This window comes from Oncorhynchus nerka, linkage group LG22 (assembly GCF_034236695.1).
Source record: "Oncorhynchus nerka isolate Pitt River linkage group LG22, Oner_Uvic_2.0, whole genome shotgun sequence".
Lineage (NCBI taxonomy): Eukaryota > Metazoa > Chordata > Actinopteri > Salmoniformes > Salmonidae > Oncorhynchus > Oncorhynchus nerka.
Window position 1 is genome coordinate 17019669 of NC_088417.1, and position 25266 is coordinate 17044934.

The window sequence follows — 25266 nt, forward strand, 5'->3', positions numbered from 1 at the left end:
TTTCACGTTTCTTGTTTTTGTTCGTTTGTTCATGTGAAGTGCTTTATTAAACATGAATCAAAACAACCACGCTGCGCTTTGGTCCGCCTCTCCTTCAAGTCAAGAAAACCCACCACAACAGGACCAAGTGGCGTGGTAAAGGGCAACAGCGGCACAAAGAGGAATGGACATGGGACGATGTATTGCACGGCAAGGGTTGCTACACATGGGAGGAGATCCTGGCGGGAAAGGATCGCCTTCCATGGGAACAGGTGGAGGCAGCTAGGAGAGCAGAGGCAGACGGAGAGAGGAACCGGCGATATGAGGGAACACGGCTGGCAGGGATGCCGAGAGGCAGCCCCAAAAATTTCTTGAGAGGAGGCACACAGGAACTATGGCGAAGCCAGGTAGGAGACCTGAGACAACTTCCTGTGCTTACCGGGGGGCGAGAGAGACCGGGCAGGCACCGTGTTATGCTGTCGCATCGCTACAACTCCCATACGGGCTCAGGAGAGACGACGGTCGTAAGATTTATGGGGAAATGTTTCCATTTAATTAGATCTGCTTTCATATTGAATAATGGGATAAAGTTATCTTCATATATTTGTGGTTTGTTGTCACTTATTAAGCTTCCTTCTTTATTTAAAGGGGAGATCAAGCTGATCTTAGCTGTTAGGCCTATTTCTATTTTGTACTGTTTATCAAAAGTTTTGGGAAAAACTTGTCAACAATCAACTCACTGGCTTTTTTGATGTCTATAGTATTCTCTCTAGTATGCAATCTGGTTTCCACTCAGGTTATGGATGTGTCACTGCAACCTTAAAGGTCCTCAATGATGTCACCATTGCCCTTGATTCTGAGCAATGTTGTACTGCTATTTTTATTGACTTGGCCAAAGCTTTTGATTCGGTAGACCATTCCATTCTTGTGGGCCGGCTAAGGAATATTGGTGTCTCTGAGGGGTCTTTGGCCTGGTTTGCTAACTACCTCTCTCAAAGAGTGCAGTGTATAAAGTCAGAACATCTGCAGTCTCAGCCCCTGCCTGTCACCAAGGGAGTACCCCAAGGCTCGATCCTAGGCCCCACGGTCTTTTCAATTTACATCAACATAGCTCAGGCATAAGGACGCTCGCTCATCCGTTTATATGCAGATTATACAGTTTTGTACTCAGCTGGCCCCTCCCTGGATTTTGTGATAAATACGCTCTACAACAAAGCTTTCTTAGTGTCCAAGTTTATCTTCCTTTAACCTTGTTCTGAACACCTCCAAAACAAAGGTCATGTGGTTTGGTAAGAAGAATGCCCCTCTCCCCGCAGGTGTGATTACTACCTCTGAGGGTTTAGAGCTTGAGGTAGTCACCTCATGCAAGTACTTGGGAGTATGGCTAGACGAAACACTGTCCTTCTCTTAGCACATATCTAAGCTGCAGGCTAAAGTTTACTCTAGACTTGGTTTCCTCTATCATAATCGCTCCTCTTTTACCCCAGCTGCCAAACTAACCCTGATTCAGATGACCATCCTACCCGTGCTAGATAACGGAGATGTAATTTATAGATTGGCAGGTAAGGGTGCTCTCGAGCGGCTAGATGTTCTTTACCATTCGGCCATCAGATTTGCCACCAATGTTCCTTATAGAACACCTCTTAGGCCTCACTCCCCCTACTGTATCTGAGATATCTACTGCAGCCTTCATCCTCCACATACAGCACCCATTCTGCCAGTCACATTCTGTTAAAGGTCCCCAAAGCACACACATCCCTGGGTCACTCCTCTTTTCAGTTCGCTGCAGCTAGCGACTGGAACGAGCTGCAACAAACACTCAAACTGGACAGTTATCTCAATGTCTCCATTCTATAACTCAATCATCGACACTCTTACTGACAGTCATGGCTGCTTTGCGTGATGTATTGTTTTCTCTACCTTCTTGCCCTTTGTGCTGTTGTCTGTGACCAATAATGTTTGTACAATGTTTTGTGATGCTACCATGTTGCGCTGCTACCATGTTGTGTTGCTACCATGTTGATGTCATGTTGTGTTGCTACCATACTGTGTTGTCATATGTTGCTGCCTTGATATGTTGTTGTCTTAAGTCTTTCTTTATTTAGTGTTGTCTCTTGTCGGGGTGTGTGTGTTTGTGTGTTAAATTTGTATTTTTTTATCCCAGCCCCCATCCCGGCAGGAGGCCTTTTGTAAATAAGAATTTGTTCTTAACTGACTTGCCTAGCTAAAAAATAGGATAAATAAAGTATTTTATGTTTTTTTGTGTTAAAGGGTTGTTGTAGCTTTTGAGTTATTTTTATTTGTCATATTGCCTCTCTGACTGCAATATATAAAGTCAGAACATCTGTTAAATAAAATAAATATTGCCTTTTCATTTATTTAGTATTTTTGAGTATTCTGAAATTGTTATATTGCTAAAATGATTTTTAGCAATATGGCATAGATATATGGCATAGATTGTGAGCAATATGGCATAGGGTTTTATTTCTGTAAGAGATTCAATTGCCAGTGCAAACAGAATGGGGAGAGAGGACATCCAAAGGACTGGTGCCCCTTTCTAAAGCAATTTCATCAGATAATGTATTATTTGTGTATTTTTGCTTTAGGACATACAATACCAGTCAAAAGTTTGGACACTTACTCACTCAAGGGTTTTTATTTTGACTATTTTCTACATTGTAGAATAATAGTGAATACATCAAAACTATGAAATATCACATAGAATCAAAGTGTTAAACAAATCAAAATACATTATATTTTTCAAAGTAGCCACCCTTTGCCTTGACAGCTTTCCACACTTTTGGCATTCTCTCAACCAGCTTCATGAGGAATGTATTTCCAACAGAGTTTCCACATATGCTGAGCACTTGTTTAGCTGCTTTTCCTTCACTCTGCGGTCCTACTCATCCCAAACCATCTCAATTGGGTTGAGATCGGGTAATTGTAGAGTTCAGGTCATCTGATGCAGCACTCCATCACTTTCCTTCTTGGTCAAATAGCCCTTGCACAGACTGGAGGTGTGTTTGGGTCATTGTTCTGTTGAAAACAAATGATAGTCCCACTAAGCACAAACCAGATGGGATGGCGTTGATTTACGCCATCCCATCTGGTTTGTGCTTAGTGGGACTATGTTAACACCCAAAATAAACACACAAGAAATAAGGTAGATATGTACAGAGATAAGGTGACTGGGCATCAGGATATATGATAAACGGAGTAGCTGCAGCATACATGATGATTGTATGTGAGTGCATGTGTGTAGAGTCAGTATAAATGTATGTGCATATTTTGAGTGTGAGCAAATGATGTAGTAAGTGTGAGTGTGCATAGAGACAGTGTAAAAATAAAATACAAGGGTCAACTCAGAGTCCGTATAGCCGTTTTGTTAGCTATTTATATAGTTAGCTATTTAGTAGCCGCATGACTTGCGGATAGAAGATGTTCAGGAATCTGTTGGTGTCAGACTTGATGCCTGCTGTGCTCCAGAGTTCCTTTGTGGAGATGGGAGAACCTTCCAGAATAACAAACATATCTGCAGAACTCCACCAATCAGGCCTTTATAGTAGAGTGGCCAAATGGAAGCCACTCCTAAGTGAAAGGCATGTGACAGCCCGCTTGGAGTTTGGCACCTAAAGACTCTCACACAGTGAGAAACAAGATTCTCTGGTCTGAAACCAAGATTTACCTATTTGGTCTGAATGCCAAGTGTCACGTCTGGAGGAAACCTAGCACCATCCCTACGGTGAAGCATAGAGGTGGCAGCATCGTGCTGTGGGGATGTTTTTCAGCAGCAGGGACTGGGAGACTAGTCAGGATCGAGGGAAAGATGAACGGAGCAAAGTACAGAGAAGTCCTTGATGAAAACCTGCTCCAGAGTGCCCAGGACCTCAGGCTGGGGCAAAGGTTCACCTTCCAACAGAATGATGACCCTAAACCAAAAGTGCTTCAACAAAGTACTGAGTAAAGGGTCTGAATACTTATGTAAATGTCATATTTCAGCTTTTCCTTTTTTATTTTTAATACATTTGCAAAGGGAAAAAAACAATGTAATTCATTTTTAGAATAAGGCTGTAACGTAACAAAATGTGAAAAAGTCAAGGGGTCTGAATACTTTACGAATGCATTATATTGCGCCACTGGCCTGAGATGATTGAAGTTCAATATGTAGCCTAGATCTAGCCTAGTAGGCTCACGTTAACTGGCTAGCTAACTCAGCTGGTTCATTGTTGTACATGAGAGGAAGTTAGGCTAGCAAGCATTTTATCTAGGTAGCCTATGATAACAAAAACTAAAAGCGTGCTGTATGACAGTTCCACAGACCATTTTGCCAACATGAACGAGAGGAGGATGGCAATGGTGTTCTACTTGTCTACAAATAGGGTGAGTGAACTTACTTACGCACACACAGATGGAAATCAGTACCATGGACAACCATATGATGTTAGGCAACATTGAATGGACTAAATTGTTTTTGTTATCTTTAAGTTTGTTTTCAATGTATTAAACTAAGCATTTATATTTAATTTGATGATGTTTAAATGTTTAAATTGAAATGGTGCTGGAATAGAAGAGGCAGTGATTCTGTTGTCCTTGTGCTGACTTGCAGTAACTCCGTGGTACTAAATCAGTAGTTGTTTAGTAAACTGTCTGAAACATTAACTTGCTTGACCATGCTGCACATCAGCTAGAAAGATGTGCCGGCATCGAGTAATTGTCTCTGGCCCCCTCCTAGTTAGGGGGAGTGATGAGCTCTACAGCAGAGTCCCACAACTCAATCGCTGGATGAAAACTGTTTTCTGCCCCTCCTAAAAGATAGAATTTGTAGATAATTGGACCTCTTTCTGGGACTCACCCACAAACAGGACCAAGCCTGGCCTGCTGAGGAGTGACGGACTCCATCCTAGCTGGAGGGGTGCTCTCATCTTATCTACCAACATAGACAGGGCTCTAACTCCTCTAGCTCCACAATGAAATAGGGTGCTGGCCAGACAGCAGGCTGTTAGCCAGCCTGCCAGTTTAGTGGAGTCTGCCACTAGCACAGTCAGTGTAGTCAGCTCAGCTATCCCCATTGAGGCCGTGTCTGTGCCTCGACCTAGGTTGGGCAAAACTAAACATGGTGGTGTTCGCCTTAGCAATCTCATTAGGATAAAGACCTCCTCCATTCCTGCCATTATTGACAAAGATCGTGATACCCCACATCTCAAAATAGGGCTACTTAATGTTAGATCCCTCACTTCAAATGCAGTTATAGTGAATGAACTAATCACTGATCATAATCTTGATTTTTATTTTTTTATTTTACCGTTATTTAACTAGGCAAGTCAGTTAAGAACAAATTCTTATTTTCCATTTGTAATGTGTTAAATGAGGCCTCACCTCCTGGTTTCAATAGAGACCATATCCCCCGTGCACCCCACAAAGGCAGAGGTGTTGCTAACATTTACGATAGCAAATTTCAATTTACAATTTTTTTAAAACGTTTTTGTCTTTTGAGCTTCTAGTCATGAAATCTATGCAGCCTACTCAATCGCTTTTTATAGCTACTGTTTACAGGCCTCCTGGGCCATATACGGCATTCCTCACTGAATTCCTATCGGACCTTGTAGTCATAGCAGATAATATTCAAATTTTTGGTGATTTTAATAATCACATGGAAAAGTCCACAGACCCACTCCAAAAGGCTTTCGGAGCCATCATCGACTCAGTGGATTTTGTCCAACATGTCTCTGGACCTACTCACTGTTACAGTAATACTCTGGACCTAGTTTTGTCCCATGGAATAAATGTTGTGGATCTTAATGTTTTTCCTCATAATTCTGGACTATCGGACCACCATTTTATTACGTTTGCAATCGCAACAAATAATCTGCTCAGACCCCAACCAAAGAGCGTGCTATAAATTCTCAGACAACACAAAGATTCCTTGATGCCCTTCCAGACTCCCTCTGCCTACCCAAGGACATCAGAGGACAAAAATCAGTTAACCACCTAACTGAGGAACTCAATTTAACCTTGCGCAATATCCTAGATGCAGTTGCACCCCTAAAAACTAAAGACATTTGTCATAAGAATCTAGCTCCCTGGTATACAGAAAATACCCGAGCTCTGAAGCAAGCTTCCAGAAAATTGGAACGGAAATGGCGCCACACCAAACTGGAAGTCTTCCGACTAGCTTGGAAAGACAGTACCGTGCAGTATCGAAGAGCCCTCACTGCTGCTCCATCATCCTATTTTTCCAACTTAATTGAGGAAAATAAGAACAATCCGAAATGTATTTTTGATACTGTTGCAAAGCTAACTAAAAAGCAGTATTCCCCAAGTGAGGATGGCTTTCACTTCAGCAGTAATAAATTCATGACCAGCATCACCACCCTGGATGGTTCCAACCTTGAATATGTGGACATCTATAAGTACCTAGGTGTCTGGCTAGACTGTAAACTCTCTTTCCAGACTCATATCAAACATCTCCAATCGAAAATCAAATCAAGAGTCGGCTTTCTATTCCGCAACAAAGCATCCTTCACTCACGCCGCCAAACTTACCCTAGTAAAACTGACTATCCTACCGATCCTTGACTTCGGCGATGTCATCTACAAAGTTGCTTCCAACACTCTACTCAGCAAACTGGATGCAGTTTATCACAGTGCCATCCGTTTTGTCACTAAAGCACCTTATACCACCCACCACTGCGACTTGTACGCTCTAGTCGGCTGGCCCTCGCTACATATTCGTCGCCAGACCCACTGGCTCCAGGTCATCTACAAGTCCATGCTAGGTAAAGCTCCGCCTTATCTCAGTTCACTGGTCACGATGGCAACACCCATCCTAGCACGCGCTCCAGCAGGTGTATCTCACTGATCATCCCTAAAGCCAACACCTAATTTGGCCGCCTTTCGTTCCAGTTCTCTGCTGCCTGTGACTGGAACGAATTGCAAAAATCGCTGAAGTTGGAGACTTTTATCTCCCTCACCAACTTCAAACATCTGCTATCTGAGCAGCTAACCGATCGCTGCAGCTGTACATAGTCTATCGGCAAATAGCCCACCCATTTTTACCTACCTCATCCCCATACTGTTTTTATTTATTTACTTTTCTGCTCTTTTGCACACCAATATCTCTACCTGTACATGACCATCTGATCATTTATCACTCCAGTGTTAATCTGCAAAATTGTAATTATTCGCCTACCTCATGCCATTTGCACACAATGTATATAGACTCCACTTTTTTTTCTTCCTCTTGTGTTATTGACTTGTTAATTGTTTACTCCATGTGTAACTCTGTGTTGTCTGCTCACACTGCTATGCTTTATCTTGGCCAGGTCGCAGTTGCAAATGAGAACTTGTTCTCAACTAGCCTACCTGGTTAAATAAAGGTGAAATAAAAAAATAAAAATGAACTTCTGTGAGGAAAAGATCATGATCATTAGAAAGCAAATTACGGACTCCTCTTTAAATCTACGTATTCCTCCAAAGCTCAGTTGTCCTGAGTCTGCACAACTCTGCCAGGACCTAGGATTAAGAGAGACACTCAAGTGTTTCAGTACAATATCTCTTGACACAATGATGAAAATAATCATGGCCTCTAAACCTTCAAGCTCCATACTGGACCCTATTCCAAATAAACTACTGAAAGAGCTGCTTCCTGTGCTTGGCCCACCTATGTTGAACATAATAAATGGCTCTCTATCCACCGGATGTGTACCAAACTCACTAAAAGTGGCAGTAATAAAGCCTCCCTTGAAAAAACCAAACCTTAACCCAGAAAATTATTAAAAACTATCGGCCTATATCGAATCTTCCATTCCTCTCAAACATTGTAGAAAAAGCTGTTGCGCAGCAACTCACTGCCTTCCTGAAGACAAACAATGTATACGAAATGCTTCAGTCTGGTTTTAGACCCCATCATAGCACTGAGACTACACTTGTGAAGGTGGTAAATGACCTTTAAATGACGTCAGACCGAGGCTCTGTATCTGTCCTCGTGCTCCTAGACCTTAGTGCTGCTTTTGATACCATCGATCACCACTTTTTTTTGGAGAGATTGGAAACCCAAATTGGTCTACACGGACAAGTTCTGGCCTGGTTTAGATCTTATCTGTCGGAAAGATATCAGTTTGTCTCTGTGAATGGTTTGTCCTCTGACAAATCAATTGTACATTTCGGTGTTCCTCAAGGTTCTGGTTTAGGACCACTATTGTTTTCACTATATACAGTGGGGCAAAAAAGTATAAATACTTATTTTCCACCATAATTTGCAAATAAATTCATTAAAAATCCTACAATGTGATTTTCTGGATTTTTTTCTTCTCATTTTGTCTGTCATAGTTGAAGTGTACCTATGATGAAAATTACAAGCCTATCTCATCTTTTTAAGTGGGAGAACTTGCACAATTGGTGGCTGACTAAATACTTTTTTGCCCCACTGTATTTTACCTCTTGGGGATGTCATTCGAAAACATAATGTTAACTTTCACTGCTATGCGGACGACACACAGCTGTACATTTCAATGAAACTTGGTGAAGCCCCAAAATTGCCCTCGCTAGAAGCCCATGTTTCAGACATAAGGAAGTGGATGGCTGCAAACTTCCTACTTTTAAACTCGGACAAAACAGAGATGTTTGTGCTAGGTCCCAAGAAACAAAGAGATCTTCTGTTGAATCTGACAATTAATCTTGATGGTTGCACAGTCATCATAAATAAAACTGTGAAGGATCTCGGCGTTACTATGGACCCTGATCTCTCTTTTGACGAACATATCAAGACTGTATCAAGGACAGCTTTTTTCCATCTACGTAACATTGCAAAAATCAGAAACTTTCTGTCCAAAAATGATGCAGAAAAATGAATCCATGCTTTTGTTACTTCTAGGTTAGATTACTGCAATGCTCTACTTTCCGGCTACCCGGATAAAGCACTAAATAAACTTAAGTTAGTGCTAAATACGGCAGCTAGAATCCTGACTAGAACCAAAAAATTTGATCATATTACTCCAGTGCTTGCCTCCTTACACTGGCTTGCTGTTATGGCTAGGGCTGATTTCAAGGTTTTACTGCTAACCTGCAAAGCATTACATGGGCTTGCTCCTACCTATCTTTACGATTTGGTCCTGCCGTACATACCTACACGCACGCTACGATCACAAGACGCAGGCCTCCTGATTGTCCCTAGACAACAGCTGGAGGCAGGGCTTTCTCCTATAGAGCTCCATTTTTATGGAATGGTCTGCCTACCCATGTGAGAGACGCAGATTCAGTCTCAACCTTTAAGTCTTTACTGAAGACTCATCTCTTCAGTGGGTCATATGATTGAGTGTAGTCTGCCCCAGGGGTGTGAAGGTGAACGGAAAGGCTCTGGAGCAACGAACCGCCCTTGCTGTCTCTGCCTGGTCGGTTCCCCTCTCTCCACTGGGATTCTCTGCCTCTAACCCTATTACAGGGGCTGACTCACTGGCTTACTGGTGCTCTTTCATGCCGTCCCTAGGAGGGGTGCGTCACTTGAGTGGGTTGAGTCACTGACGTGATCTTCCTGTCTGGGTTGGCGCCCCCCCTTGGGTTGTGCCGTGGTGGAGATCTTTGTGGGCTATACTCAGCCTTGTCTCAGTTGGTGGTTGAAGATATCCCTCTAGTGGTGTGGGGGCTGTGCTTTGGCAAAGTGGGTGAGGCTATATCCTTCCTGTTTGGCCCTGTCCGGGGGTATCATCGGATGGGGCCACAGTGTCTCCTGACCCCTCCTGTCTCAGCCTCCCATATTTATGCTGCAGTAGTTTATTTGTTGGAGGGCTAGGGTCAGTCTGTTATATCTGGAGTACTTCTCCTGTCTTATCCGGTGTCCTGTGTGATTTTAAATATTCTCTCTCTAATTCTCTCTTTCTCTCTTTCTTTCTCTCTCTCGGAGGACCTGAGCCCTAGGACCATGCCTCAGGACTACCTGGCATGATGACTCCTTGCTGTCGCCAGTCCACCTGGCTGTGCTGCTGCTCCAGTTTCAACTGTTCTGCCTGCGGCTATGGAACCCTGACCTGTTCACCGGACGTGCTACCAGTCCCAGACTTGCTGTTTTCAACTCTAGAGACAGCAGGAGCGGTAGAGATACTCTCAATGATTGGCTATGGCCATGTTCTGTTATAATCTCCATACGGCACAGCCAGAAGAGGACTGTCCACCCCTCATAGCCTGGTTCCTCTAGGTTTCTTCCAAGGTTTTGGCCTTTCTAGGGAGTTTTTCCTAGCCACCGTGCTTCAACACCTGCATTGCTTGCTGTTTGAAGTTTTAGGCTGGGTTTCTGTACAGCACTTTGAGATATCAGCTGATGTAAGAAGGGCTATATAAATACATTTGATTTGATTTGATATACCTGTTTGTTACATGCAATATTTGCTTTGTGGACTTCGCCGGACAGATGATGCTCTCTCGTTTTGGGATGACACAAACGTATGCGTAGTTGAATTTATTCGGCCAGTGTGTGACTTGTATTATTGTTGTCATGGCCTTATTGTACTTCACGGTGGCGTATGAACGAATGGGTTATTGAGCAAACAATGCAATTATCACAACATAGGTTGTAATCTGGCTTTTTTACTGGCTTGGCCTCCTCAGTGATATTACCCACACACCTCTACTGCTTCTGTCTTTGGTGCTCCCGAGTGGCACAGTGGTCTAAGGCACTGCGTCTCAGTGCAAGAGGCATCAATACAGTCCCTGGTTCAGTTCCAGGCTAGATCACATCAGGTTGTGATTGGGAGTCCCATAGAGCGGCACACAGTTGGCCGGGTTTGGCTGGGGTAGGTCGTCATTGTAAATAAGAATCTGTTCTTAACTGACTTGCCTAGTTAAAAAAAAAATATATATATATATATATATATAGCCCTACACAAGAGAAAAACTATCAAATGTCACAGCTACACACATTTTGCAATAACACCTGACTACATGAATCTATCTCAGTGCATACAAGCTACTGCATCTTCTACCACAACACCAAATATCAAATCTGCAGTGTGATCTGTTAAGGAAAGCTGTTTTCTCTGTGTCCATGCTTGTAAAAATGAACGTGGGCTTAGCGTCAGCGTGAACTCACATGCAGAAATGTGGGACAGGCTGGGTAAACAGGATGATAACATTAGTGCTCGAAGACATTCTGCTTTTAGAAAATGCTAATTTGAATCTCGCCCCTTTTGTGGGCTACTTGGATTGAAACACCGAAAATACAAATGTACACCACAGTTGGTCACAAGTCGTCCACATACAATATTCCATGCAGCTTCACGAAATAACTAAACTATACTAGTAACTCATGATATTCGGTCAGTTTTTCTCTCACTACCCAATTTAATCATCACCTTATCTACAGTTGTCATCATTTTATATGCAGTTGAGTCATTGTTTTCTGAGATCTATGTCGGTATATGAAATTAAAGTAATTGCATGGCATGAGGGCAAATTTCATGTAAAGCTTGATAGTGATGAAAGCAATCCAGAGACTACAATCCAGTATTGTTGAAATGAATTGCATAAATCATTGAGAGCCTTGTCCTGAGGAGGATTTCACACTCAATAAATTATGTAAATACTCCCACAATCACGTGAGTGTGTGCGTGTGTGTATAAATCACCCAGAAGGAGGAAAAGCTCTGCAACTCAAACTTCAGGACTTTTCAATCACTACACAATACCATTAGGAACGCAATCACAAAATGAAGCAAGTCATTGCAAAATCCCCAAATCCCCCAAAAATCCCAGCTGCCTAGCAGAGCGAGCTGTGGTAACAAACCAACCCCCCAAAAAACGGCTCATGAATTTCATTATGAAATGAGCTCTGGAGACTTCCTGTGGACTGGCCAGTATGTCTCTGAGGATGATTTTGAGCTTTGTAAGCCATGTTAGTATCTGTAGCCAACTTATCAGTGACAGATGAAATACTACAGTCCTCCTGGGGGGCTGCAGAAGGATGGGTGAGGGTGAGCGGCTGAGAGAGGAGTGAGGGGAGGGGATGTCCTGTTTAGGTCATGTGCACTGGAGCACGTTAGTGTGGGAAAGGGGAGCGCTGAGTGGTTCGGGTGAAGGGAGAGAAAGAGACCGAGAAGCAAGGCCTCACTGTTGTGACTGAGTCTGTTGGAGGACTCAGGGAGTTTTGAATGTTATGGGGACTCCGTGAGAATAGGGAACTTAAGCACACACGCACACACATGCATATTTTCCTGCAGTTGGCAGCTTTTGGGCTCTCTTCCTCCCTATGGTTCACTCTCTCTCTTTTTCCCTCTCTATTTCTCTCTCTTTCTCTCTCTCTCCCCTTTTTTCTCTCTCATGGAACACACTTGGCATTTCCATGAATCATGACTGTAACCTTTAGTAATTCATATTCTACACATTATAAACAAAGATTGGGGGGTGGAGTGTGTGTGTGTGGGGGGGGGGGGGGGTGTTGCTGGAGACCGTTAAACTCTCTGAGCTGAGCAGTGCCGTTGGCAGACCCAGTCATAACAATGCATGTATGGGGAAGTATGGCACTCTTTGTAGTTCCTGTACCTCTTTTGGTTAAAATCATAGCCAGCCCATTTCCTTTAATTCTTTGCCTACTCTGGGAAACAATTTTATATCCTTCCTGCAGCCCAACTTTTGTGCTGCGGAGGCACTGGGAAGTCATCCTTGAGGGCATAATGCAAGACGGCTTCTCAGAATGAACTATTGTCTTTTTGTTTGTGTTTTAAACCCTTAATACAATGCCGAGCTGTTTCTTGCAGTGTAAATAACGCCCGTTGTCTTGCTCTTCTTTGTTTATACCCGAAAACAATGCTAACAATAATCACTTCTCATTGTATATCACTTCGTTTGCCATCCTGATGATCAGAGCAGAGTCGCATTGTCAACATCAATTCTCTTGTCTTTTCATACGTTTGTTTTCATTTCATAATAATGGCAAATACTCCCAATTTTTGAAAGTGACTGTTTTGTCTTTACTGATTTACACAGAGGAATATGAACTCATTCATAAGGCCTAGTTAGTATCAATGCCCATATGGGACTGTGTCAATCAACAATGTTGAGTTTTACCTTGAAATTAACCTCATTTTCAGAACAACATACTTTTAGTTATGTAGTGTATGTGGACACCTGTTTGTCGAACATCTTATTCCAAAATCATGGGACTTGGTCCCCCCTTTTCTGCTATAACAGCTTCCACTCTTCTGGGAAGGCTTTCCACTAGATGTTGGAACATTGCTGCAGGGACTTGCTTCCATTCAGCCACAAGAGCATTACTGAGGTCAGACACTGATGTTGGGCGATTTCGCCTGGCTCGCAGTCGGCATTCCAATTCATCCCCAAGGTTTTCTATGGGGTTGAGGTCAGGGGTACGCGCAATGCCAGTCCATTTAGATTTTCCAACAGGGCTATACATTTTGGTGACATTTTTTTTTCTCTCACCTGAGTAGCCTCATTTCACTGCCAAAAATCAAATGAAACCATCTTGTGTTCAGTGAAATTACAACACAATATCAAATCCAGGTAGCCTAGTCAAATAATTAACATTCAATCACATTAACAGTTACTCTCTCGCAGGAATTCCACTAACAGTCCATATGTAGCCAAACGTAGCTGCTGCTCATTCCGTTTGCTCGAAAATTGATAAATGGTTAAAAAACGCATCCATAGAGACACACATATCAGCTTAACTGGGCTCCCGAGTGGCACAGGGGTCTAAGGCACTGCATCTCAGTGCAAGAGGTGTCACTGCAGTTCCTGGTTCGAATCCAGGCTGCTTCACATCCCGCTGTGATTCAGAGTCCCATAGGGCTGTGCATAATTGGCCCCAGCATCGTCTGGCTGGGGTAGGCTGTCATTGTAAATAAGAATTTATTCTTAAAATAGAACATGTACTGGTAGTGCTGCTACTACCAGCAGTACTGCAGCTCTCGACGACACAAGTTGTCCTGCTTCAAGAAGCACATCCAATGCTAACATCAGTAATTCTACATTTGTTGTTAGCCCAGCTAGCATGGACACTGACAGCTGTGAATCTGATGCAGCTGAAGAGCTACTGCCCCCTTACCCGGGAAAACACCGAACAACAGACAGGGATGTTGGACCATGGAAGAGGTGTAAATATGATGAGAACTACATTGATTTGGAGTTCACTTATATTGGAAGTAGTGTGTTATATGTGCCATAGTACTATATCACACCTTGATGAAACCTTCACTCTTGCGCAAACATGCCAATTTGAAAAATAAGCCACTGGAGCGTTTTGAGCGAGAATTAAGAGTATATATATATCCATTAATAAGAATGGGCTAGAAGCGTCTTATATGGTGAGCTACCGAGTGGCTAGGACAGGCAAACCCTATACTATTGTGGAGGACTTAATTCTTCCTGCTGCCGCGGATATGGCTGGAACAATGCTGGGGGGAAAGGCCCAAAAAACTATACAGACAATGGCTTCATCAAACAACACTGTTTCACGACGCATCAGTGACATGGCAGGAGATTCTTTTAAACAATTACAGTTTTGCATACAAGCCAGTGAATTCTATGTGTTACAGCTGGATGAGTCAACAGACAGACTCAGGGCCTGGCACAGCTCCTGGTATATGTCTGTTATGTTTATGGGGAGTCAATTAAGGAAGACATCCTCCTCTGCAAATCACTGGAAACCAGGACAACAGGAGAGGATGTTTTTTAAAGTACTGGACAGCTTTGTGACATTAAATGGACTTTAGTGGTCAAGATGCGTTGGTATCTGTACTGATAGCGCAAAAGCCATGACAAGGAAACATAGTGGAGTGGTAGCGCACATGCAAGCAGTTGCTCCCGACGCCACTTAGGTACACTGCAGCATCTGCCAAGGGAATGCCTGACAGCTTGAAATACGTTTTGGACACTACAGTGAAAATGGTTAACTTAGAAAGCAGGGCCCCTGAAATCTCGTGTATTTTCTGCATTATGCTATGATATGGGCAGCGACCATGTAACGCTTTTACAACATACAGAAATACACTGGTTATCAAGGGGCAAAGTATTGACACATTTTTTTAAATTGAGAGACGAGCTTAAAGTTTTCTTTACTGACCATCATTTTCATGTCTGACCGCTTTCATGATGACGAGTTTCTCACACGACTGGCCTATCTGGGTGATGTATTTTCTCGCTTGGATGATCTGAATCTAGGATTACAGAGACTCTGCAACTATATTCAATGTGCAGTACAAAATTGAGGCTATGATTAAGAAGTTGGAACACATCCATCACTGTATGATTTTTTTGTGTGCAAATGAACTCAGGCTTACGGACAATGTCAAATGTGATATAGTGAAGTACCTGAGTGAGTTGGGTGCGTAATTAAGCAGGTACTTTCCCGAAATGGACGACACAAACAACTAGATTCGTTATCCCTTTCATGCCCTGCCTCCAGTCCGATATCTGAACAAGAGAGCCTCATCAAAATTGCAACAAGCGGTTCTGTGAATAAAAATAAATAATCAGAAGCCACTGACAGATTTCTGGATAGTGCTGCGCTCCTGCCTTGGCAAATCACACTGTTAAGATGGCCTTTTAAACCACATACCTATGTGAGAGTGGATTCTCAGCCTTCACTAGCATAAAAACTAAATACAGGCACAGACTGTGTATGGAAAATTATATAAGACTGAGACTCTCTCCAATACAACAAAACAATGAAGAATTATGTGCATCTTTTCAAGCAAACCCTTCTCATTACCCTGTGGTGAGTTATTCACAATTTTTGATGAACAAATAAGGTTTTATATGTAAGATGGCTAAATAAAGAGCAACATTGTTGATTATTATCATGATATTATTATTTGTGCCCTGGTCCTATAAGAGCTCTTTGTCACTTCCCAAAAAACTCACACTCATTCTTATGTTGAATAAATGTATCGTGTAGGTGTGGTAGGCTTATAATGATGGCAAAAAAACAACATTTGAGAGTGCGTTGACCCTGGTGCCCTGGTGTTTGAAGGGGTACGGACTATAAAAAGTTTGGGAATGTGACGACCCTCCCACTCTGTCTGCCGTATTCTCTCTCTTTGCTCTTATTTCCCTATTAGGATGCCGGCGGGCGGAGCCGGGAGGGTCGTCAGTGACATGGGAAACACCTGGGCCCGGGTGTGTCCCAGGATAAATAGACCTCTTCCACATTCATTGGGAGACTCTCTCCATGCAGACAAACTATTGTTTATTTGTATATAGGGTACCTTAGTTAATAAATATAATAATAGTGTTGTTGGGCTTACTAGTATGTGTGTTGTGTTTGGGAGAAAATGTGGAGTTAATGTTAAATTCTGTAGGTGCTTTGCATCTTTTGTTAGTTTGAGTTTGGTAGGCCCAGTATTGGTTGCCTTTGTTTGTTTGGTAAACTTGCAACTGCGGTGGATAGTTGGAGAGAGTACATTGGTTAGTTTCCAGGCCCATGCCCAGCCTGGAAACTCTTGCTCTACTCACTGTTGGGACATTGGTCTGAGGTGGGTGCAATCGGCTGTGTACCTCAGTGGGAGATTTGGGTAGGGTAGTGAAACTTGCTACCCGGAGCTATAGCCTTTTTCCCCTGTTAGGCTTAGCAACGTGTTTCACTTTGGAATATGTTGGGCATTGTTGTTTGTGTGGTGTCTGTGGATTGAGCAGTTTTCTCGGGGGCACATCCGTGGCTTGGTGGAATCTGCCAGCGTGCTGGGTGGTTTATTTCCTTGCCAGCGAGCTACAGTGCTTAATTACCCACCGCAAATCTGCACGAAGACTAGGGCTGAGTTTCTGTAGGTTTTGGGGAAGCTCCTTATCTCTTCTGTGGTGCCCTGTGTGATTGTCATTTCTCTGGTTGTGGTCTGGTGTTCTCAGCAGAGGGGTTGAGCAAGATTATTTTTTAGTATTTACTTCTGACTATGGCGTCTAATGTAGATGAGCTTGTACATTTTCCAGAGTAATTAAGAATTATGTTCTGAACAGCTGTTGAACATTATTATTGAAATTAGTAAATTATGTTGATGTTGCCAAAAGTTAATGAGAAAATGTAATGAGTAGGAAGGAACCTGAGTTCTTTTCATTGGAGCTTGTTGGAGCTTGTAGCTGACGCGGTCTCTTGTGTGCCCTGTTCCTGAATGTTTACGTGACAGAACCTGACAATACCAAACAATGGTCAATCTCTCCTGTCTGTTCCCTCCTGGTCTCGTTTTCTTCTTTCCTCTTAAATGTTAGTTCCTGTGCGCAAAGGTTGCTGAGGTCTGGGGAGAAGGAGGTTGGCTGGGGCAAGTAGAAGTGTGAACACGTAAACCCTCGTCAATTTGGGGCGCAGAGGCTGTGTAAATTTGGGGTGCAGAGGCCGGTACGTTGTTCCGGGGTCCTTGTTGGTCCCCGGTTTTATGGGGGGAGGGGTGACGACCCTCCCATTCTGTCTGCCGTATTCTCTTTGCTCTTGTTTCCTTATTAGGATGCTGGTGGGCAGAGCCGGGAGTGTCGTCAGCGACATGGGAAACACCTGGGCCTTGGTATGTCCCAGGATAAATAGACCTCTTCCACATTCATTGGGAGACTCTCTCCATGCAGACACACTATTGTTGATTTGTATATAGGTTCCCTTAGTTAATAAATATATTTTGTTATTCTTTATCTCCACGTTGTCTCCCTTTTGTTACTGGCTTCGAGCCGGTTCATGACAGGAACCAGTGGTCTAGAATGTCATTGTATGCTGTAGCGTTAAGATTTCCCTTCACTAGAACTAAGGGGCCGAAGGGGCATTATTCCTCCTCCAATCTTTACGGTTGGCACTATGCATTGGGGCAGGTAGCGTTCTCCTGGCATCCGGATTTGTCTGTCGGACTGCCAGATGGTGAAGCGTGATTCATCACTCCAGAGAACATGTTTCCACTGCTCCAGAGTCCAATGGCGGCGAGCTTTACACCACTCAAGCCGATGCTTGACATTGCACATGGTGATCTTAGGCTTGAGTGTGGCTACTCGGCCATGGCAGCCCATTTCATGAAGCTCCCGACAAACAGTTCTTGTACTGACGTTGCTTCCAGAGATGGTTTGGAACTGGGTATTGAGTGTTGCAACCGAGGAGAGATGATTTGTACGTGCTTCAGCACTCTGCGTTCTCGTTCTGTGAGCTTGTGTGGCCTGCCACTTCAAAGCTGAGCCGTTGTTGCTCCTAGACGTTTTCACTTCACAACAGCACTTACGGCACTTACTGGCTCTAGCAAGGCATGAATTTGACGAACTGACTTGTTGGAAAGGTGACATCTTATGATGGATTAAATAATAAAAGTTCCTCAGCCATCTACACACTAACTCATAATGACAAAGCGAAAGTGGTTTTTTATTTTACGTTTTGCGAATTTAGTAAAAAATAAAAAAGTATACATTTTGCTATGAGACTTGAAATGGAGCTCAGGTACATCCTGTTTCCATTGATCATTGAGTTTCTAAAACTTGATTGGAGTCCACCTGTGGTAAATTCAATTGATTGGACATGATTTTGAAAGGCACACACCTGTAAGATCCCACAGTGGATACCAGAGCAAAAACCAAGTAATGAGGTCAAAGGAATTGTTTGTAGTGCTCGGAGACAGGAATGTGTTGAGGCACAGATCTGGAGAAGGGCATCAAACAATTTCTGCAGGATTGAAGGTCCCCAAGAACACAGTGGCCACTATCATTCTTAAATGGAAGAAATGTGGAATCACCAAGACTCTTCCTAAACTGAGCAATAGGGGGAGAAGGGCCTTGGTCAGGGAGGTGACCAAGAACCTGATGGTCACTCTGACAGAGCTCTAGAGTTCCTTAGTGGAGATGGGAGAACCTTCCAGAAGGACAACAGTCTCTGCAGCATGCCACCAATCTGGCCTTTATGGTAGTTGCTGGACAAAAGCCACTCCTCAGTAAAAGGCACATACCAGCCCGCTTGGAGTTTGCCAAAAGGCACCAAAGGACTCTCCGACCATGAGAAACAAGGTTCTCTGGTCTGATGAAACCACGATTGAACTCTTTGGCCTGAATGGCAAATGTCACATGTGGAGGAAACCTGGCATCATCCCAACGGTGAAGCATGGTGGTGGCAGCATCATGCTCTGGAGATGTTTTTCAGCAGCAGGGACTGGGAGACTATTCAGGATTGAGGCAAAGATGAACAGGGCAAAGTACAGAGATCCTTCATGAAAACCAGCTCAGAGCTCTCAGGACCTCAGACTGGGGTGAATGTTCACCTTCCAACAGGACAACGACCCTAAGCACACAGACAAGACAATGCAGGAGTGGCTTAGCGACAAGTTTCTGAATGTCCTTGAGTGGCAAAGCCAGAGCCTGGACTTGAACCCGACCTAATGTCTCTGGGGATACCTGAAAATAGCTTTGGGCTCCCAAGTGGCACAGCAGTCTAAGGAACTGCATCACTCGACACTGTAATTGCTGCCAAAGGTGCTTCATCAAAGTACTAAGGGTCTGAATACGTATGTAAATGTAATATTTCTTGTTTTTTGGGGGGAAATAATCTAAACCTGTTTTTGCTTTGTCATTATGGGGATTGTGTGTAGATTGAGGGGGGAAATAAAATGTGGAAAAAGTCAAGGTGTCTGAATACTTTGACGGCACTGTATAGTGTCGTTTTAAGCGTAATTGATCGTGTTTACACTTGAAATGTCAAACCAATATTTTTATGACCGCTAGAAACCATTCTAATACATTTTCAGAGTTGCATAGGAGTTTTGCTTCGACCCGGTAAAGACATGTACTACATCTCAAATATGAATGCAATTTGTAGAAGTAGGAATTGTTTGGAAAGAAAGAGGCAGAACATTTCACCGTGGACATGTTGATTAATAACCAAAGCAGGGACCTATTCTAAGTCATTTAATTAAAACATTAAATAGCAGTACAGTAAATAATCCAATAGCTCCTCAATACCAAAAGTTTACTTCTGGCAAAACGAAATTCTCAAAATTAGATCCTAATCTTGACAGTGATTTACGTTCCTACCTCCCCGGAATGATTAAATAGCAGAATTAAATACAAGTTAGCGTGAGCAGAATTCCTGCTGATGTTACACCAAATAAGCAGTGCAATCAGTGATAACTTCTGCGGTATTGCCACGACAACCCAGACACGAGAAATAATGAAGGTAGATTCAGTGTGTGCTCTCCGGCGCCCCACAAACACTGCAAGAGAACAACTGCTCTATTATAAGGTACACATATAGGGCTTGTTCACACTCAATTTCTGTATATCACGAACATGTATGAACATGAAAATATACTTTTTGTTGTTGTCTGAATTTAAGCTTTGGGTTAGGGATGTGGTTAAGTTTTGGGCAAAATTAAATCAGGGATAGGGTAAAATCCCTTTTTTTCTTCTTTTTTTTTATCCATCTGTGCAGCTTGACCCGATAGTGACAACACATAACAGGTGAGGAAGAAACAGTACTGTACAGAAAGCATGGCGGCAATACGGGACCAAAATGTAGTTTCTATACAGTAGACGGCACTGGTACAGAAAAGTACTGTACATATTTAGGTCTCAGCTTGTCCATATTGTCCTATTGAGAAGACATCTTCATGAGAATATATTTAAAAGTTTAACCATGTCTTATAAATTATCATATTGAAGCAGAGTCCCTAGGCCTCAGTCCCATTTCATACAAAGGATCAACAATCCTAAATGTCTCGTATGTGTCTTGGGTCCTTGGGTAAAGTATATCTATCAAAAGGCCTTGGACAGTCCCGAGCTCGGAAAATTGAGTTTGGATGCATCTCCTTCAAAAGGCGGTGGCTTCTTTTAATCCCTTCAATCCACCATAATCCTGAAATGACACAATGAACAAACAAAAGTTCCCTCTGTAGGTTCCCTAACCCAATTCCTCATCTAGGGTTCAATAAAGATGTTTATGGGTCTCTGGACATGCTGGACAGTCACATGGGAACCAAACCAACCAAGATCCTAAGCCAGGATGTCGCTGCGCTTGCTGCACCACACCACCAGCGCGATCATAGCCAGGGTGAGGAAGACGGGGATGAGGATGAGGATGGTGAGTGTGTCGTCCGGTGGGTCCACCAGGATCACCCTCTCCAGGGTGCAGTTGGAGAAGAAGTGCTTGTGGATCCGGATGATGTAGCTCTCCACCAGTGGGTTGGGCCAGTAGCAGTTGATACGCTCGGCGTTGGTCTCCGTGCACAGCGAGAAAAGGTGGTACTCACTACAGAGAGAGCAGAGGAACACAAAGGGTTAAAACAAAATGGGACTACAGGCTTTTGTTCCAGCCTTGCTCTAACAGCCTATGAGCAGCTGATCAGTAGATTCAGGTGTGTTAAGGCAGGGCTGGAACAAAAGCTTGCCCTCCCAGTAGCTCTCCAGGAGGGTGGTTGGCCAATCCCTGGTCCAAAGGGCTAAGGAACACAAACTGTTTAGTCGATCATAGGGCAGAGGAACACAAAGTGCTTAGCCAATCAGAAGGCAGGGTGAGGGGAATCTGGGTCCATGGATTAGACTGCAAATCATGTTCTCTGTATCTCAAAATGTATTCTCCATTTCAGGGGATAAGAAGAGTTAAGGGGTCTATTTAGCAGTATAGCTGTTACGATATGCTCAGCTACTTAGGTAGGATGTGTTTCAACTGAGAAATGGGGAGGGTTTATCCCTCAAATTCTTACTCTGCAAAAAAAGTTCTCTCTATAGATAGACGCTAAAGTCCTGCATCTTGTTTCATAATACTCTATCGGAGACTGGTTTGTGGTCTCACGTGATCGTTACATCAATCTGGTCAACAGACAAATAGGCTAGTCCCACTTTAAATGAACAACATATAGAGCATTCATAAAGCCTTCATAAGCACTACTTAGATACATGAGACATAGTCCACTACGTCATATACCCATAAGTATGTCCTCCGTTATAGAGTATGACACAAGCCAATAGATGATTTGTGAAGAATCTTTGTAGTGCTTATGAAGCCTTTAAGAATATGTTATAAAGCCCTTGTAACTTTGTTTGTTTTTAAATGGGACAAATGTGTTTATTTCACTGTGGAAAATTATGGAGTAGCCATATGCCTAGGAAACTAATGACACAGACCCTGTGGCCAGATGTGTGTCCTCCTCATTGTTTACTTCATTAGCTACTAGTTGTACCCAGGCTGCCTCATTAGGGTCAATTTCTGTGTGTCTTACAAAGTGCACTAAAAGCAACCCATTCGAACATAAACATGACACAAATGAGCTGCACTTTCAAGGCTTGGTATAGTACAGGTTTAGGAGTTAATTGGGTGATTCGAGCCGAGATAATAGCCATCTAGGTGACATGGGGTCCCAGCCATGATGCTCACCTAGCAAAACAGATCATATCAGCCCCTGTTCGATGAAACTAGTCAAGACAAGTGGTTAGTTCTATATTTATCTTCAGTTTCCCCTCCAATGCCTTTTACACTAGCAGTGTGGTTTGACGTCAGCCAATCCCCGTCATTGCTTTCAGACGACCTCCACCTAAGTGCTGCAAATCGAATGAGCCTCGATCAAGCGTATAAATTGTGTCTCCATATGGACATAAGCTACCTGATTGCCGAGATAAGGGAGGCTGCTGTAAAGTCAATGGATTGGTTGTATGGTAACTCTGGAATAGCTTTTTGGCTTTTGGATATTATTGTAAAAACTATGGTAAAACACATTGACCACAGACTGAAAAGTGATGGAATATGTCAAATTAGGATTTATGTTTACCAAGAATTTGAGGCTGTGTGCTGTATTGTCTTTTATCATTTAAAATCGACAAAATCTTACCTATAATTAGAAAAACCAATTAATTCTTATAAAAGCTGATATTGACTCTTTCGTAACAATTTTATTTTTCATTTATTTGACCTTTATTTAAGTAGACAAGTCAGTTAAGAACATATTCTTATTTACAATAACAGCCTACCCCGGCCAAACTCTAACCCGGACGACGCTGGGCCAATTGTGCGCCGCCCTATGGTACCCCCAATCACGGCCGGTTGTGATACAGCCTGGAATTGAACCAGGGTCTGTAGTGAAGCCTCTAGCACTGAGATGCAGTGCCTTAGACTGCTGCGCCACTCGGGAGTCCGACAAGGGTCACATTTTGAAAGAATGTAGTTTTTCCATCCACAAGGAGCATTCAAGAGGCAACTCATTAAGGAATGGATCGAAATGTACAGGATGGTTACCTGGAGGAAAATGAGGAAGTCTCATGCTTTTTCAATTTCAGTCTATTCCAAGGGAGGGTCATGCGATTTGTAATTGATTACATTTCTATATTTCTCAGAATTTGTTGCTTATTTGGCTATATATCAACGTGTGCCTGATGCCGCCCCCATCTCTAATTCTCAGCTGAGCGCGTAATATCAAGTGTGCCTATAGGCTATTTAGTGTGGTCTCAATCAAATGATCCATAGCCTATAGACAATAACCTAGGAAGTGCATGATCAGAGAAGCACAGCACTAAGTTATATTTCGAAGATAGCCTATGTTCTGTTCAGAAACTAAAAAGGTTCTGATTATATAAAGTGATCTATAACAGTATTTCCAGCAGCCCTTTACATTTGGTGTAAGAGAAGAGCTGAGGAGACTGTTATTCAGATTCAGATGTATTTCTCCTGTAAGGAAAGCAAACAAGTTCCATGCTTCCTACTCGCAGTGCCAGAACAAAACCAACCCTCAATGACAACATTACATGTCAAATTCACTGCCAAACATTGCCTGGACAAATATTCTTGAAAAAATTACCTTAAAGCCTTTTGGGTCAGTTTTTAAATTAGCAGTGGCTTTTGAAATGCATCTGAACCATGGAGCACAGTCTCCCCTGGCCACATAGAATACTTTCAGGGTGTCACACCGTGATCTGTTTCACCTGTCCTTATGATTGTCTCCACCCCCCTCCAGGTGTCGCCCATCTTCCCCATTATCCCCTGTGTATTTATACCTGTGTTCTCTGTTTGTCGTTTGTCAAGTCAACCAGCGGTTTTCTCAGCTCCCGCTTTTTCCCAGTCTCGCATTTCTCGCCCCCCTGGTTTTGACCCTTGCCTGTCCTGTCTCTGAGGCCACCTGCCCGACTACTCTGCCCGACTCTGAGCGCGCCTGCCGTCCTGTACCTTTACCCATTTACTCTGGATTATTGACCCCTGCCTGCCTTGACCTGTTGTTGCCTGCCTTGACCTGTTGTTGCCTGCCTTGACCTGTTGTTGCCTGCCTTGACCTGTTGTAGCCTGCCTTGACCTGTTATAGCCTGCCTTGACCTGTTGTTGCCTGCCTTGACCTGTTGTTGCCTGCCTTGACCTGTTGTAGCCTGCCTTGACCTGTTGTTGCCTGCCTTGACCTGTTGTTGCCTGCCTTGACCTGTTGTAGCCTGCCTTGACCTGTTGTTGCCTGCCTTGACCTGTTGTTGCCTGCCTTGACCTGTTATAGCCTGCCTTGACCTGTTGTTGCCTGCCTTGACCTGTTATAGCCTGCCTTGACCTGTTGTTGCCTGCCTTGACCTGTTGTAGCCTGCCTTGACCTGTTGTTGCCTGCCTTGACCTGTTGTTGCCTGCCCCGTTGCTATAATAAACATTGTTACTTCGACAGTCTGCATCTGGGTCTTACCTTGATCCCTGATACAGGGTAAGTAAAAAATATTGGAAAGTGAAAATATTATTTTTTAAATTATTTTTTAAATTATTTATTACAAAAAACACAAGGAAAGGGTAACATTAATGTATTAGAACATGAAGGACAAACAATACAGCATCAAGACACTATCAAACATGTATCAGTTTCCGCAACAGAGACATCCTTATGTTTGAGGGTGCATGATAGTGATATAAAATATATATCATAGTTTCCTTTTTCATGATCACGATCTTGTGAAACAAGAACCCTCCAAGATCCCCCCACAGTTCCCCAATAGCTGTCCCTCAACCATTCGAGATCTTTCCCACAGTCTCCACCCAAAGAAAATAAAATAGAAAATACAATTAATTCCATTCCCCACCCACAAGAACCCCCCAATGCACCAACAACCAAGAGAATGAACTAAAGAGAAAAAAGGAAAAGACAGAAGAAAACAGCAAACAACAATGCAATTAAAATATATATATATAATAATACATTTAAAACAAAGGACATCATGGACAACTGAAATCATAACAGTAATGCCTACTTGATATGTTTGTGTGTATGTCTGACACTATTACATGTATGTGTGTGTTCTTGTATGTGTTTATTTGAATGAGTGTGTGTGCATATGCATGTGTACAAACACCTGCAAGTGAAGATATTCTTTGCTGAAGCCATATAATATCCTCT

At 43.0% G+C, this 25266-nt stretch overlaps 1 protein-coding gene across 1 annotated transcript in view; it reads right to left on the reverse strand.

The window, feature by feature from the left end:
- Window positions 1-20785: 20785 nt before the first annotated feature.
- Window positions 20786-25266, reverse strand: part of LOC115104908 (receptor activity-modifying protein 3-like) — a 32036-nt gene continuing 27555 nt past the window's right edge. The window contains exon 4 of the mRNA XM_029626312.2: window positions 20786-21170. Coding sequence (XP_029482172.1) covers window positions 20915-21170 — 256 coding nt within the window. The 3' untranslated portion in view covers window positions 20786-20914. The remainder of the gene's footprint in view (window positions 21171-25266) is intronic.